The 13,519-nt window shown below is 44.7% G+C and overlaps 1 protein-coding gene across 1 annotated transcript in view; it reads right to left on the bottom strand.

Moving 5' to 3' along the window:
- LOC118589729 (protoheme IX farnesyltransferase, mitochondrial) overlaps nucleotides 1–13,519 on the bottom strand; it is a 108,231-nt gene that overhangs the window by 21,105 nt on the left and 73,607 nt on the right. Inside the window, exon 4 of the mRNA XM_036197257.1 lies at nucleotides 8,096–8,166. Within this exon, the coding sequence (XP_036053150.1) occupies nucleotides 8,096–8,139 (44 nt within the window). The 5' untranslated portion in view covers nucleotides 8,140–8,166. The remainder of the gene's footprint in view (nucleotides 1–8,095; nucleotides 8,167–13,519) is intronic.

Raw genomic sequence — 13,519 nt, forward strand, 5'->3', positions numbered from 1 at the left:
CCCTAGCCCAATCCCAGCATTTCCAGACAACAAATGCAATGCACAGTAATACCAATAAAAATTTTCCAAGAACATTTTCCTTCACCGTTCTCTTCCTGAACCCTGGGACCAGTGTTAGGAGGACCTCCATGTCTGTTCTGGGGCTCTTACAACCCTTCTTGGTCCTTGTGTGAATAGGGTCTACCCTTCTGCCTGTACATTTTTCAGGCCACACTTTTTGGAGTAGTGAGTCTGCAGTATTCAACTTGATGTTCTCTGTACCTAAAAGTGATGTCCAGTAAAGTTCTACAAACCACAAAAAAGACAACTTCTAAGCCTACACTCACACCCACCAATGGGAACAGCATTTGTGCATGTCCAGTCTTCAGAGGAGGGACATCAGCCTGTGTGAACCTCAATTATTGTTAAACAGAACACACCAAAAACCCAAACACAGACTAAGCTCCTAAGATATGATAGCTATCTCTTCAAGTGAGATCCATGCTGGATGTCTTACAGCAGTGAGAAGGGACATGGGACCTGAAGAGCCCGTCACATCATAGGGCCAACATCAACCAACATTCAGAGGCCTTCAGTCATGCACACTTTCCCTTTTTTCCTGACGACCAGGGAGACTGTGGCTCTCGGAGACTCCCAGCATGCCCCTTGCTCACCCCAGCAATGATTAAGTGTGATGATATGTACAAAGACTTTCTGCTGATTCCTCAACTCCATGGTTCACAATACTGAATGATCTTGTTTCCAGAACAATCTTCTCTACATTAACACCTCAGCGACTAAGTTGAGACCAAATTTGTTTTTCCTGCTGCTTCAAATCACTGGTTAACGTTACCAAAAGAAATTTCTATACTTCCCAAATGTTTATGTTCTTATTACATTAGCAGTATACACACACTGAGAGACTAATCATAACAAGCCTTCGAAGCTGTGCAGGCCTGTGCCTGGTCGGGTATGTGTCCACTAGAGCAGCGTGACTAGGTGGTGACTAATACTCACAGCTCCCCTGCAGCCCACACAATGTTTACATTTGCTTAAGTGCTTACTGGTAAAACCTTCAGTAAATTTGAAAAATGTCTTCTGTAAGTCTCTATAATACTTAGGCTAAACCCTGCTCTTTAAGTTATAATGCCAACTAAACAATCCATTCATTTCATTCCAAAACTCAATCTTTATCATTCATTTTCAAGACAAGTATGGCTGACCCCCATTCCAAGGGTTTCCATTTATCCTGTCCCAATAGCCTTCCTCTCAGCTCTTATCAGGCAATCTCCCCTGCGTACAGCCCACACCTAAGCTTACACATCATGGATCACCCTCCTCTGATCCATTAACTTGGAAAAACTAATGTTGACATCTATTATTTCTGTCAGCATCACCATGCTGGAAAATGGGAAAATTCAAAGGAGATGCAATCAAAACAAGATGCCTCTCAAAGCAACCTCTCTTCCGGTTCCTTTGAGAGGCTCAGTCCAGGACCCCTTGCCAGGAGGCATGCAATGTCCACTCTGTCTTTTTCTGTGTCTGCTATGACTTCTCAGAGACCTTCCTGTTCACACCAATTTATTAATTTCATTTAGCAAGTACTCTGGGGCTGCTCAGCCTTGTCTGCTAAGCAATATGTACATCTAATTTCTGACCCACTTTATAAAGCCTTCAGCAGCACACAAACAAAACACACCAGGCTGTTAACACCACAGGTAATCAATACATTCCTAAACATTTAGAAGAAACAAAAATAGTCCTTGATGATATTAGGAAATATGAATTTAACAGGGCAGACCAGCAGCAGGGGCATCACTGAACTACCATCCATACAGGCACATTGGAAATTTAAACTGGACAACTTCCAAGTTTGAAGATAGTAGATTACAAGTGTCTACATCTCTCTGCACTCTTGAAACAACAAAGAACAATGAAACAATGCTGAGGAAGACCTGTCAAATGGAGGAGAGAGAGGGGAGAAGAGGCAAGCCTCACCTCCTAGGCAAAACAAATGCAATTACTTCTAAATTTAAGAATCTTCAGCCAAGTGTGGTGGAGCATGCCTTTAATTCCAATACTTGGGAGGCAGAGACTGGAGGATCTCTGAGTCTAAGGCCAGCCCCATCTACAAAGCGAGTTCTAGGACAGTCAGACCTATACAGCCTCAAAAAACCAAAACCAACCAACCAACCAAACAAAACCCCTTCAAGTCTTGAGTATAAAGCAGTGACTGGATTTGATGTAAGCATGTGCTGAGAGGGGAGAGGTGGATTGCAGCTTCAAAGTTATCGTGTGGAACCAGGCATAAGCTGAAGTTAGGCTCAAGCTACCTAGGTACAGGAAGCCTCAGTGTCCCCTGCCCATCTCTAATGTTTAACTGTTTGTTTTTCTGCTGGCCCAGGAATCTGGTTCAGGGGTGAACTACCAGGCTCATACTTGGGCTACCAAGGTTCTTCTCGTGAAAGTGATGCTTTGTACTTAGGGAACGGAACTGAACTGAGGACTGAGGGCTAGGGCTGAGATGGCCATTGTGGGGATGCATGAATTAAGTGAGAAAGGGATGCAGAGGGTTGGTATTTGGAGAGCAAAATGCAGTGTGATGCAGAGAAAAGCAGAGGTGGCTGGAGACTAGAGGTCAGCTGCAACCAGCAAGTGCTAAGGGGGGATGCTCTGTCGGAAGAGGAGAACCAGAGGAGTCATTGCATGCAGCTGGCAGAATTCTGTGTAGGAGAGAACACCCACACGTCCAAATGCTAAGCCAGAAAAGAAACCCCAGGGGTGGCATGGTTGGCAGAGTCCAGGGAGAGGGCCAGGGTGAATCTGGGCAGAGTGACCTGCTCTCAGCAGCACTAGGCAGAACTTAGAGGACTGTTAAGTTCCCAACAACTCCTCCAACAGTTCCTAGGCACTGTAGCTCTAATCTGCTGTAGACAACTGCTTATTCCTATCCTGCTAGGGACGAAAATAAATCTTGGGGGAAAAATCCTGGGGCTCTTCACTTCAAACCACTCCTCCAGGTACCTCTGAACTCCTAAATTCATTTTATCCTATTAGGACCAGTGTGCCAGGAGATGGGCACCTCAGTGGGTGGGGCAGTTCAAGGACACTGGACACTTGTGTGATACAAGGGATAGAAAAAAGATGATCTGCTAGTGAGAATAGGAAAACAGAGTCCCACAGACCTTGGAAACAAACCACCTCTTAACTTTGTACATGACGAACTCCAATCGCCAACAGAAGCGGTCCATGTGAAGGAGGGGTCCCGTGTTCCCTGAGGAACAGCTGCAGTGCTTTGGCTCCAACAGGGCTCCATCATGGAGATGACAGGAAGGTTAAGACAGCTCCATTATGAAGCCCCTGGAGCACTTCTCTGCAGACTTCCTTCCAGGCAGATGCAAGAGCTCTTTAGCCAAGAGCACTGTGGCTCTGGGAGGCTTCATGTGCATCTGGGGCACATCCTGAATGAGTGATATGCTCATAGTCACATGGTGGCCCCCAAGCCACTAAAGAGCCTGATAAATAATTCTGACACAATGGCCCCAGAGTTGAAGGAAAAAGCAGAAAGCCACAGGGTCAAGTGTCTCCACAGGAAAGACATAGAAGCTGTAAAGATGTTTCGACTAAGTACCTGGGTTATTTCGAGGCACCACAGGCCCAGCTACTCAGGTGGCAAAGAACCACGGCTGTACGTTTTAGGATGAGTTCAGGCACCCATCTTAACAGAAGAGCACCCTTTCTTTCACTCGTGCAGGAAATGGAAGCAGCATTTTCCAAATGGGTAAGATGAAGAGCTGCTTTTTAAAAAATCCTTTGTAAAGAATTTTAAGTGACAGTGGAGTAATAAAGGAAGTGGCTTCTCTGGTGCCGGGAAAGCCAGGGTTGAGCGCATGCCGAACACACACTGTACCGCTTTGCTAGAGCTAAAACGGCCATTTTCTTGTATTAATTGTGTTGTAAATATTTTGTTTTGCAATATGGTCACTATGTAGCCCAGGGTGCCTTCATGTCTGTGATCTTCCCACTTAGCCTTGTAAACCACCAGGATCACAGGCATGGGCCACCATGCCTGACTGCAATTGGCATTTTATACAGGTCACTGGCAGACAATTAAAATGGAAGTACCGCCTCTGTACTTTCCTTGGGAAGGTGAGACCAAGAATATAATTTCATAAGTTTTATTCTCATTAGACTGTATTGTAGCTCTGCTTTCCTCTTTGATTCTAATGAAAAATATATAGAAAATTTCCATGTGTAAAATATAGAGTATGTTTTCATTATTTTAAAAGATAATAAATTAACTTACCATTCCTTAGTTATTGGCGGTATCCAGTACCACCCTCTCCCCCAGCAAACAAGCTGTCGAAAAGGCAGCACATTTTAAGGACCGGCGAGCAGCATGTGGGCTGCCCAGGCTGCCTCAGGCCTGGATCCACTTTAATCATGAAGCATGTGGAGCCCAGTCCCACAATGGCTTCAGTTTATGAGGTCAGGCGAAATGTACTAGACTCTAAATTATCCTTTGAATTCCCCTGAAGTCATCCATAAAGGACACATAAAGTTTTGTCCACCCAAGTCTAGGGAACATGGGTGTGCTTACTAAAGTTAGAGATTGGCCTAGCGAAGTTGCAGGGGGACAAAAGCAAAGGCCAAGGGGCTTAGCACTCAAAGCATTTGGCTGGCGGGAGGCCTGCAGAGAGGAAGGTTGCCTGTGGACTCCCTCCCGCCTTCAGGTCCAGCTCCAGGAGCTGAAGAAGAGCTAGTCTTTGGCTTGGCGGTGGTCTGAGGACTAGGCTCCACACTAGGTCCACAAGGTCTCTACAATTATGTTCTAGGTCTTCTTGGCTCCTCCACCTTACAGATGACCTGAGACCTGGAGGTAAACACGCCGGACAAGACAGAAGTAGAGTGCAGGACCATATCACAGAGAAGGGTTGTTCCTCAGTGAACAGGCATTGTAGATGGGCTGGAGAGAGAGGGGGCTGAGGCAGGGAGGTGGGGTGGATGGGAAGAGTCCATCTGTGGAGACATGAGGTTCACACAGTAGGCAGAGGCTTGGAAGGCAGACGCCAGTCACCCTTCCATCTGTCTAGCCAGAGATGCAAACAGCTTCAACATTACAACTCAGTCCCCTCTGGCCTTCCTGACATTAAGGTCCTCTGGGTCTTGTAACAGGTCTCCATTTTTTCCCCTCGCTCCCAAGGGATTGTTTCAGTGGCTACTTGGCCCCAGTGTCCCACACTGCCCAGGTCACAGTGAATCCCAATCAGTTCTTGCCATGGTTTCTTCTAATTTCATCTCATATCACCCTGTTCCTTGTTCCTTAGCGTATACATCTGCTTTACCCTGTCCATTATGTCCAGTTCTGTCATTGCTTAACACTCCGCAAATCGGAATTCTATTGGTTTGTCAAGGTACACTTCTCTTGTTTCTAAAACACTTAAAATTCCATTTACTCATATACTTGTCATTTATTATTTGTTATGTATGTATGTATGTATACATGCCACCGTGTGCTGGTGGAGGTCAGAGGACAACTTGTGGGAATCAGTTCTCCCTGTCTACCATGTGGAACCAGGGGATTGAACAAAGGAATTATGCTTGGCAACAAGCACCTTTGCCTGCTTTACCGTCCCATATGCTCACCCTCCTCTAATGTTAACGCTCATGTATTTACTCTTCACCCCTGATCTTCTTAGGGCTTTGGCAGTCTATGTCATTTTTGTGTGCTTGAATGACTGAAATGTTACAAAATCAAGAAATATCTAGACTGCTGTATTTCCCTGGTATGGGAGACATTTCTGTTCTCTATTGCCTGTCCATCTCTGTCCACATGTTTGCACATCTGCTCATCATTGCTGTGCTGGCGTGCTCGCTAGTTTTAATATACTTTATGTAAGCTAGAGTCCTTTGGGAAGAAGGACTCTTAATTGAGAAAATACTTCCATAGACTGGCCTGTAGGCATGTCTGTGGGGGCACTGTCTGATAAATAATTGATGTGGGAGGGCCCAGCTCACTGTGAGTGGTGCCATGCCTGGGCTGGTGGTCCTGGGTTGTCTACAAAAGCAAGCCAAGCAAGCTGCAAGGAGCAAGCCAGTAAGCAGTGTTCCTTCATGACCTCTGCATCTGTTCCTGCCTTGAGTTCCTGCCCGGACTTGCCCTAGTGATGGAGTGTGAGCTGCAAGTGTAAGATGAAATAAGGCCCTTCCTCTCAAAGTTGTTTTAGGTCATGGTGTTTTATTGCAGCCATAGAATCCCCAATGAAGACAACCGCCATGGCATGTGGCCGCATGTGCTATGCTCTGCCTCTGTCGCCTGTGTTCACTGGCCTGTCACACTGTGGTCTCACAGAACATGGAAAGGCCCTGGGAAGCAGTAGATAGCACTGAGCAGCGCCATGACAGCAGCACAACACAGCCTCCAGCATCAGAGACAGGGTTCCTAGGCCAACACAGTCACAGCTGGCCTGACTGACAGACAGGAGAGAGTGGCATGGCAGTGAGATCAATGAAAACCAGAGAACACAGCACTCAGGATGGGGCTGGAGGCCTGCAGGGAAGGTCACTGAGACCTTGTGGAACATGATAAAGAGACAAAACATTTTGCCTAATTACATTTTGTAAAAAGATTTTAGGCCAGAACCAACGTGATCATTTAAGTAAGATGCAACTGCCAGCTGAGTGGAAGCAAGATAAAAGGAGAATAAAGGCAGGGAAGGCGGCCAGGCTGCTGAGCAACCTGCACCGACCTGAAGGTGCTCCTTGGTCAAAGCCATGGGCCACAGGACAGACTCCAGGACAGTCCAGGAGGCTGAAAGGCCAGGAGATAGTAAACACTAAAGAGGGGGTAACAGAAAGGCCAAGGCTGCCTCCAGTTGCCTGGTTTTAGAAAACAAATGAAGAAGTGTAAGGAAAAGGGGGGATGGGGGATGGGGACACACAGCCTGCGACACTTGCTGGGCACCCAACAGGGATCTCCAAAGCCTCTGGGCTCAGAACAGGGGTCCATACTAGAAGAATAAACAGGGTGGATGGGACAAGAGAAGAGGGAGATCTTGTGTTTGGGCTAGATACTCCTTTGCGTGTTTACGTATCACCTAGAATTGGTTCCTATGTAGTACCTGGCACATTCTATAAGACACTTAAGGAACTGGTGTCTTGTAAAACACAGAACTGTTCCCTTGATCATCACTGCTCTCAGAGTCTATGACAGTGCCTGTCTGGTGAGTGCATTAAACAAACAAACAAACAACAACAGCAAAACCAAACCATTTTCTGGGGATCTCCCATGGAAGGGGAAATACACTGTTATAAAGGGGTAAATGGGAAATTAGGAGGATTAAATGGGGAAGAAGATGGGAGGGCAGCGTAGAGGAGGAAATATGAGAGGGAAAACTAACACTAAAGGCCTTTGGAAAACCATACTGAAACGTACTGCTACAGAAGCTTCCTAAAATATATACATGTATAAATAGAATTTAAATGGATTTAACATATAATTGGGAAGACAACGTCCCAACTAGACTTATTATACTACCAAGTAAAACCCTCAGTACATTAATGAGTTACATCTTTCTGAGTCTTTGGGCAAAGGAGTCCCAATAGAGGCCCCCAAACTCTAAACTGCCAATGTTATTGGTTATGCTCTACAACCTGTAGGGAAGACCCCACTGCTAAAGACACCACTTATGTATGGCCTAGAACATGAAGAAATCTAGCTGGTACTCAACTGGATGCTTCCCTTCTACTGACTAACATAGTTCATAGTGCTGGAAGGTTTGCTACATTCTACTGGAGGAGGAAAGCAAACATCAGTCTCACCCAGCAATGACCCCTGGGAGCTCCATCAGTGGCCTGCCTGCAAGGTTTTGGGACAATAGCGGCACAAACATTATGGGGTTAGGCAGCCTTTTTGATTGTACTTGAGGCTCACTGTATGAGTGAACTCATATCTGATACTGTTAATGAGGCCAAGAACCTGACACTACATAGGTGGTGGGACATAGGGAAAGTTACTATAATTATTCGACTGAATGGACATAACAATACAACGAGCTTCAGGATGAATAAGTCAATGAATGTTCTAAAATGTAGAAGAGGATTAGTCATGATTTACCTGATCTGTCCACGAACCAGAGGCCTGTTTTTTGTTCTGTTCATGTTCGAGTCAAATGGCACCTCAAAAAACTGTAAAAAAGAAAGAGAAGAACCCAGAAAGTATTAAATGCCATTCAAATAAATTCTGCTTCAGTACTGAGTACTGAAGTTTTTCCACAGTAAACTCTGCCCTCTTCCCTTTTTTTTTGGTGGTGGTCATGATCCTGGAGATAAGACCCAAGGACCTCCCACCCATCATGAAGATGTCCCTGCTTCTCATCTCAATTTTGATACCATCAACTAATACTTTGTCATTTCTTAGAGAAAAATTCTCTGGGAAAGATGAATTATTTTAAAAATGTACTGTCAAGAATATGTATTTTTTCATTCTCTTTGAAAACTGTTTGCTAAATACACAGTTACAATCACTAAAGGCACTGTTCCAGGTTTAAAGCAGTAGTATCCTTCACACTTCAGAGTCCTTCACATACCCCAGAGCCTGTGCATCAGCCATGAGCACTGGGCTACTAGATCAGGAGTAATTAAGTGCCCAGGGAAAGAGCTGAGGCAAGACTATGACTTTGGACCTTTTGTTCTGCCCGGCCCAGGTTGGATTTCATGTGTTATGATATGGCCATGATCATAAAGCTTGCAATGTCCCAGCCTAGACAACACATTCAACAAACTCCCATATACTAAGGTGCAAAATTGCTGTTTACCTGTCAAAGGCAATGCCCAAGAAATTGTTATGACTCATTTTCCAAACCCCCAATAAACTGTATAAATAGGTTCTATAATTTGTTAACAGTGCCAACTTCTTTAGGGGTATAACAGTAATCCAAAATCTGATCAGGCTAAAGAAAATCTCTGACTAAATGGGCAGGAGGCAAATCAGTAGAAGAAACAGTAATTCAATAGAAGCTAGTCTATCTCCTGCCATGTTCCTTAAGTAACTCTGGGAGCTGCTTCCACAATGACTTACTGGTCAAATCATATTAGTGTGATAAGGGCTCTGAAAATACTAACACGAATAAATCTAATTAATGCTGCTTACTCAGTGTTTCCAAAACTTATTTGAGCATGAAATCTTTTTTTCAAGAAAAACATGTTTAATACATTTCAGAACTGTCGGCTTTGAGTCTATTTCAGTGACAGGAGTCACTTGAACATGTGTGTGCAAACTGTAGCTCTAAACTCTGGGCTCTGCACTCGGAGCTCTACACAGATGAGAGGAAAACCCTGCCACTGAGGGCAGAGTAGGAAGGGCTGGGTCCTTACAGGAGCCACCTGATGCCACCTACTGACAAGCACACGTGTCTCAGTGTGCTTTCTATTGCTGTGATGAAACACCACGACCAAAGCAGCTTGGGCAGGAAAGGGTTTATTTTAGCATACAACTCTTTAGGAAGGGAAAGGAAGCCAAGGCAGGAGCCCAAGGCAGGAGCCCAAGCAGGAGCCCAAGGCAGGAGCCTGGACGCAGGAACCCAGGGAGGGATGTTGCTTACTATCCTGCTTCCCACAGCTTGCTCAGAGTCTGCTTTCTGAAACTACCCAGGACCACCAGCCCAGGGGTAATACTACCTACAGCACACTGGGCCCCCCCACATCAATAATCCAAATGCCTTATAGACTTGTAGGCAATCTGATGGGAGCATTTCTCAACCGAGGTTCCTCTTCCTGGATAGGATTACACTAGTTTGTGCTGGGTTGACCAAAACAACAACAACAACAACAACAACAACAACAACAACAACAAACCAAAAGCCAAAAAACATCAAACACTTTAAAAGTTCAGCCTCTCTAATATCTCTTTAAAATCCAAAGTTTCTCAAGTGTTCCTATAAACTCCAACTGAGTTACATACTTCTTACTCTAAGAAGGAATAACCAGAACATGGTTACAAACAAATCAAATGAAAACCAATCTCCAACAGTGTAAATTAAATCCTGCAGCTCAATGTCTTGCATCTGGGATTCACTCATGATGTTCTGGGCTCCAAAGGGCTTGGGCAGCTCGCCTCTCTCAGGCTCTGCCATCCTTAGCACACAAAGCTTGTCTCATGGGCCCAGGCCAGCTCCACACCATACCTGCCACTGTCCTTGGCAGTCTTCCCATAGTCCCATTGTCTGCAGTGTGCCTGGGTCTCCACAGGCTGCACCTGCATCAGCAACCTCTTCTGGGACACTGACCCTGCTATATAGTGTCAAGCCTCAATTTCTCTCCATGACCCCCTCAATCCTAATGTTTCCACTGCAACTAAGGCTGCACCTTTACCAACAGCCTCTCCTGGCCTCTCACAGGGCCAAGTCTCCACTACTGTCCATGACCCCTTCTTGCCTTCAAAACTCACCACCTGGCAGACCAAATTTAGCTGCCAACATGAGATGCAGCCTTGTTCCTCCTTCCCATAGTGTCTGTGTGCTGAACTTGAGAAAATACCCCAGAAGATTTTACCTCAACGATGCCTGTCTCTTATAATCAAAGCTGATTTTTCAGCCCAGCTAATCACCATTTACTGTCCCAGTAGAGCAAAAGTTTCATTGCCACAAATTCTTAGTCAACAATCTCAACAACAGTCTTGATAGTCTTTGCCTCCTCCTGAAATATCTCATCAGTATTCGGATCTTCTGAGTTCCTACAACAGCTGATTAAGCTCTGAGCACTCAATGACCTTTCCAGCCCAAAGTTCCAAACACTTCCACCATCCTCCCCAAAGTCCCACAGTCAGGCCTGTTACAGCAATACTCTACTGGTACAAATTTCTGTCTTAGTTTGCTTTCTATTGTTGAGATCAAACACCACTGGCCAAAACAGCTTATAGAGGAAAAGGTTTATTTCATTTTCCAGCTCTTGGCTTATCCTCCACCACTGAGGGAAGTTGAGGCAGGAACTCAAGTCAGCAACCTGGAGACAGGAAATGAAGTACAGACCGTAGAGGAACACTGATTGCTGGCTTGCTCCTCTGGCTCTTGCTAAGCCTTCTTTCTTATAAACACCCAGGGGTACTGCTTAGGGAGTGTACCATCTCCAATGGGTGGGGCCTTCTCAAACCAATAATTAATCAAGAAAATTCTCTACACACTTGCCTAGAGGCCAATCTGATGGGAGCATTTTCTCAATGGAGGTTCATCTTTGAGATAACTAGCTATTGTTAAGATGACAAAGAACAACCAGGCACACACATTAAGAATCAAGCAAAGGCCAGGTGGTGGTGGTGCACACCTTTAATCTCAGCACTTGGGTGGCAGAGGGAGGTGGATCTCTATGAGTTTGAGGCCAGCCTGGTCTAAAGAGTTCCAGGACAGCCAAAGCTACACAGAGAAATTCTGTCTCGAAAAACCAAAAAAAGAACCATGCAAAATTGTATTCTGAGTCGTTTAGCAAATCTAGGAAGTGCCACAGTTTTTAAAAATTCAAACATTTTAAAAGTTCCGTCTCTTTAAAATATCTGACATCTCTTTAAAAATCCAGTCTCTCAAGTCTTGGTTCCTGGCTTGCTTTTCACAGCTCACCCACTGTAAGTGACACAGGATCAAGAAGACAAAAGGACTGAAGACAAGGGAGAGCATCCAAAGACAAAGAACCATTTTCTCCTTGTCGGGGAGACAGTAGTGCTTTTGTGTGGTGACTCTAGGAACATAAATGATATTTTGCTATGGTCTATTTGCATCTGAGTGTCATGCTCAGAGGGATGAACTATGACAGTTCCATTTCCTGTTGGTTTGCCCATACTGGAACTACATTGCTCAATTGTTCCTGCATAGCTGTAGGTTAGAGACTGCTACAGGGCTTGAGTGAGATTTAGAAGCAGTAGCCATGTTGATTCTTGGAAAGCTGGTATGGTGTCAGGTGCTATTTGTAGCTCAGACTCAGTTGTGGATCTGCTGGCCAAACTGTTGGTTTCCAGCAGCACCAGGCTGCAGCTTCTTCAGCTCCTGCCAGATCTCCTCAGGCTGCGGCTGGTTTCCGAGTTCTTCCAGCTTCTGAAGATCTTGGGTCAACTTTGTTTGCTGCTCTCTGGCAGAATGTACCAGTTCTTCTGCAGGTCACCTAGAGCATCAGTGGCAGATGCTTGCAAGAGTTCAGACGGTCCAGTTTGACCTCACTCGCCACTATGTTCCAGACTCCATGCTGCTCCTCCGCGCCTCTGCTTATGGACCCAGCACCATATATAAGCAAAATAGTCCTACATGATCTGATCAACACCCAGATTGCAGAAGAGCTGATCCCTCTACATCCCTTATTTTACTCATAGTGGGTCTGACATTCTGATCAAATTATCATTGATTCAGGTGTCTGCCCTTGTTTTCAACATAGCTACTATTTAAATGTGCTTGACTTGGAACTGAAGAGGTGATTTAGTGGTTAAGTACTTGTACCAGTCTTGCAGAGAACCCAAGTTCAAGTCTTAGCACCTGTATCAGATGGCTCGTAACCACCTGACTCTAGGGGGCTGATACTTTTGACCTGCATAGGTACTGCATATACCATGCACATACATGTAATTAAAAATTGTTTTAAAGAGTCTTTGACTTTTCAATACTTATTAATCCAAATGGCAGACTTCTTGATTTGTTTGTTTGTTTGTTTGTTTTGTTTTTCAAGACAGGGTTTCTCTGTGTAGCTTTGCGCCTTTCTTGGAACTTGCTTTGTAGACCAGGCTGGCCTTGAACTCATAGAGTTCTGCTTGGTTCTGCCTTCAAAGTGCTGGGATTAAAGGTGTGCACCACCGCTGCTCGGACTTTTAATGCTTTTTTTGGGGGGGGGGGGCAGACTTCTTGAGATGTGAATATAAAATTTAAATGTTAAAGAGAAACAGGATAATTCTATGCAAATGAGTACTCAATGAACATTCAATGAGCCATCAGTACAAATAATGGTTATATGCACGGACTGTTATATTCAGTAAAAAGTGATGATTTGTAAGCTTTAACAATGCTCTGCCTATCAGAATCCACATTCCATATAGAATTAGCTGAAGTTGCATGTTAAAAGGTTCTATTGTAAATGTTCACATCACCCCCTCCCCCACCTCCCAAATTTTCAAATACATTCTTTAGGCATTTGAAATGTTTTCTCTTTTTTTGAAACTGAAATATGTACATTAATTTCATTCCATGGGACTAATGCGGATTTCAATCACAAATTATGTCGATGTATGTAAGGTATTATTCTAACATGATACAGAAACTGGTGGTATTTTGGGGACTTGAGCTCTGTGCATGGTTGTGTACACAGGTGTTTGCTCATAATGCAGGAATTTTCACAAATCAGTTCATCTGGATAGGGAAGATGGAATGGTTTCTATATTTCTGAGGAGTCAGCCATCCAAAGATGACAATTGGGTCCAGAAAGTGGCAGGGAACTCCATGAATGCCACAATTTCTCAGGACATGCAACATCTGGGCAGGAATTCCATGGTAACCAAGACTTAGGGTTTATT

This window comes from Onychomys torridus, chromosome 8 (assembly GCF_903995425.1).
Source record: "Onychomys torridus chromosome 8, mOncTor1.1, whole genome shotgun sequence".
Taxonomy (NCBI): domain Eukaryota; kingdom Metazoa; phylum Chordata; class Mammalia; order Rodentia; family Cricetidae; genus Onychomys; species Onychomys torridus.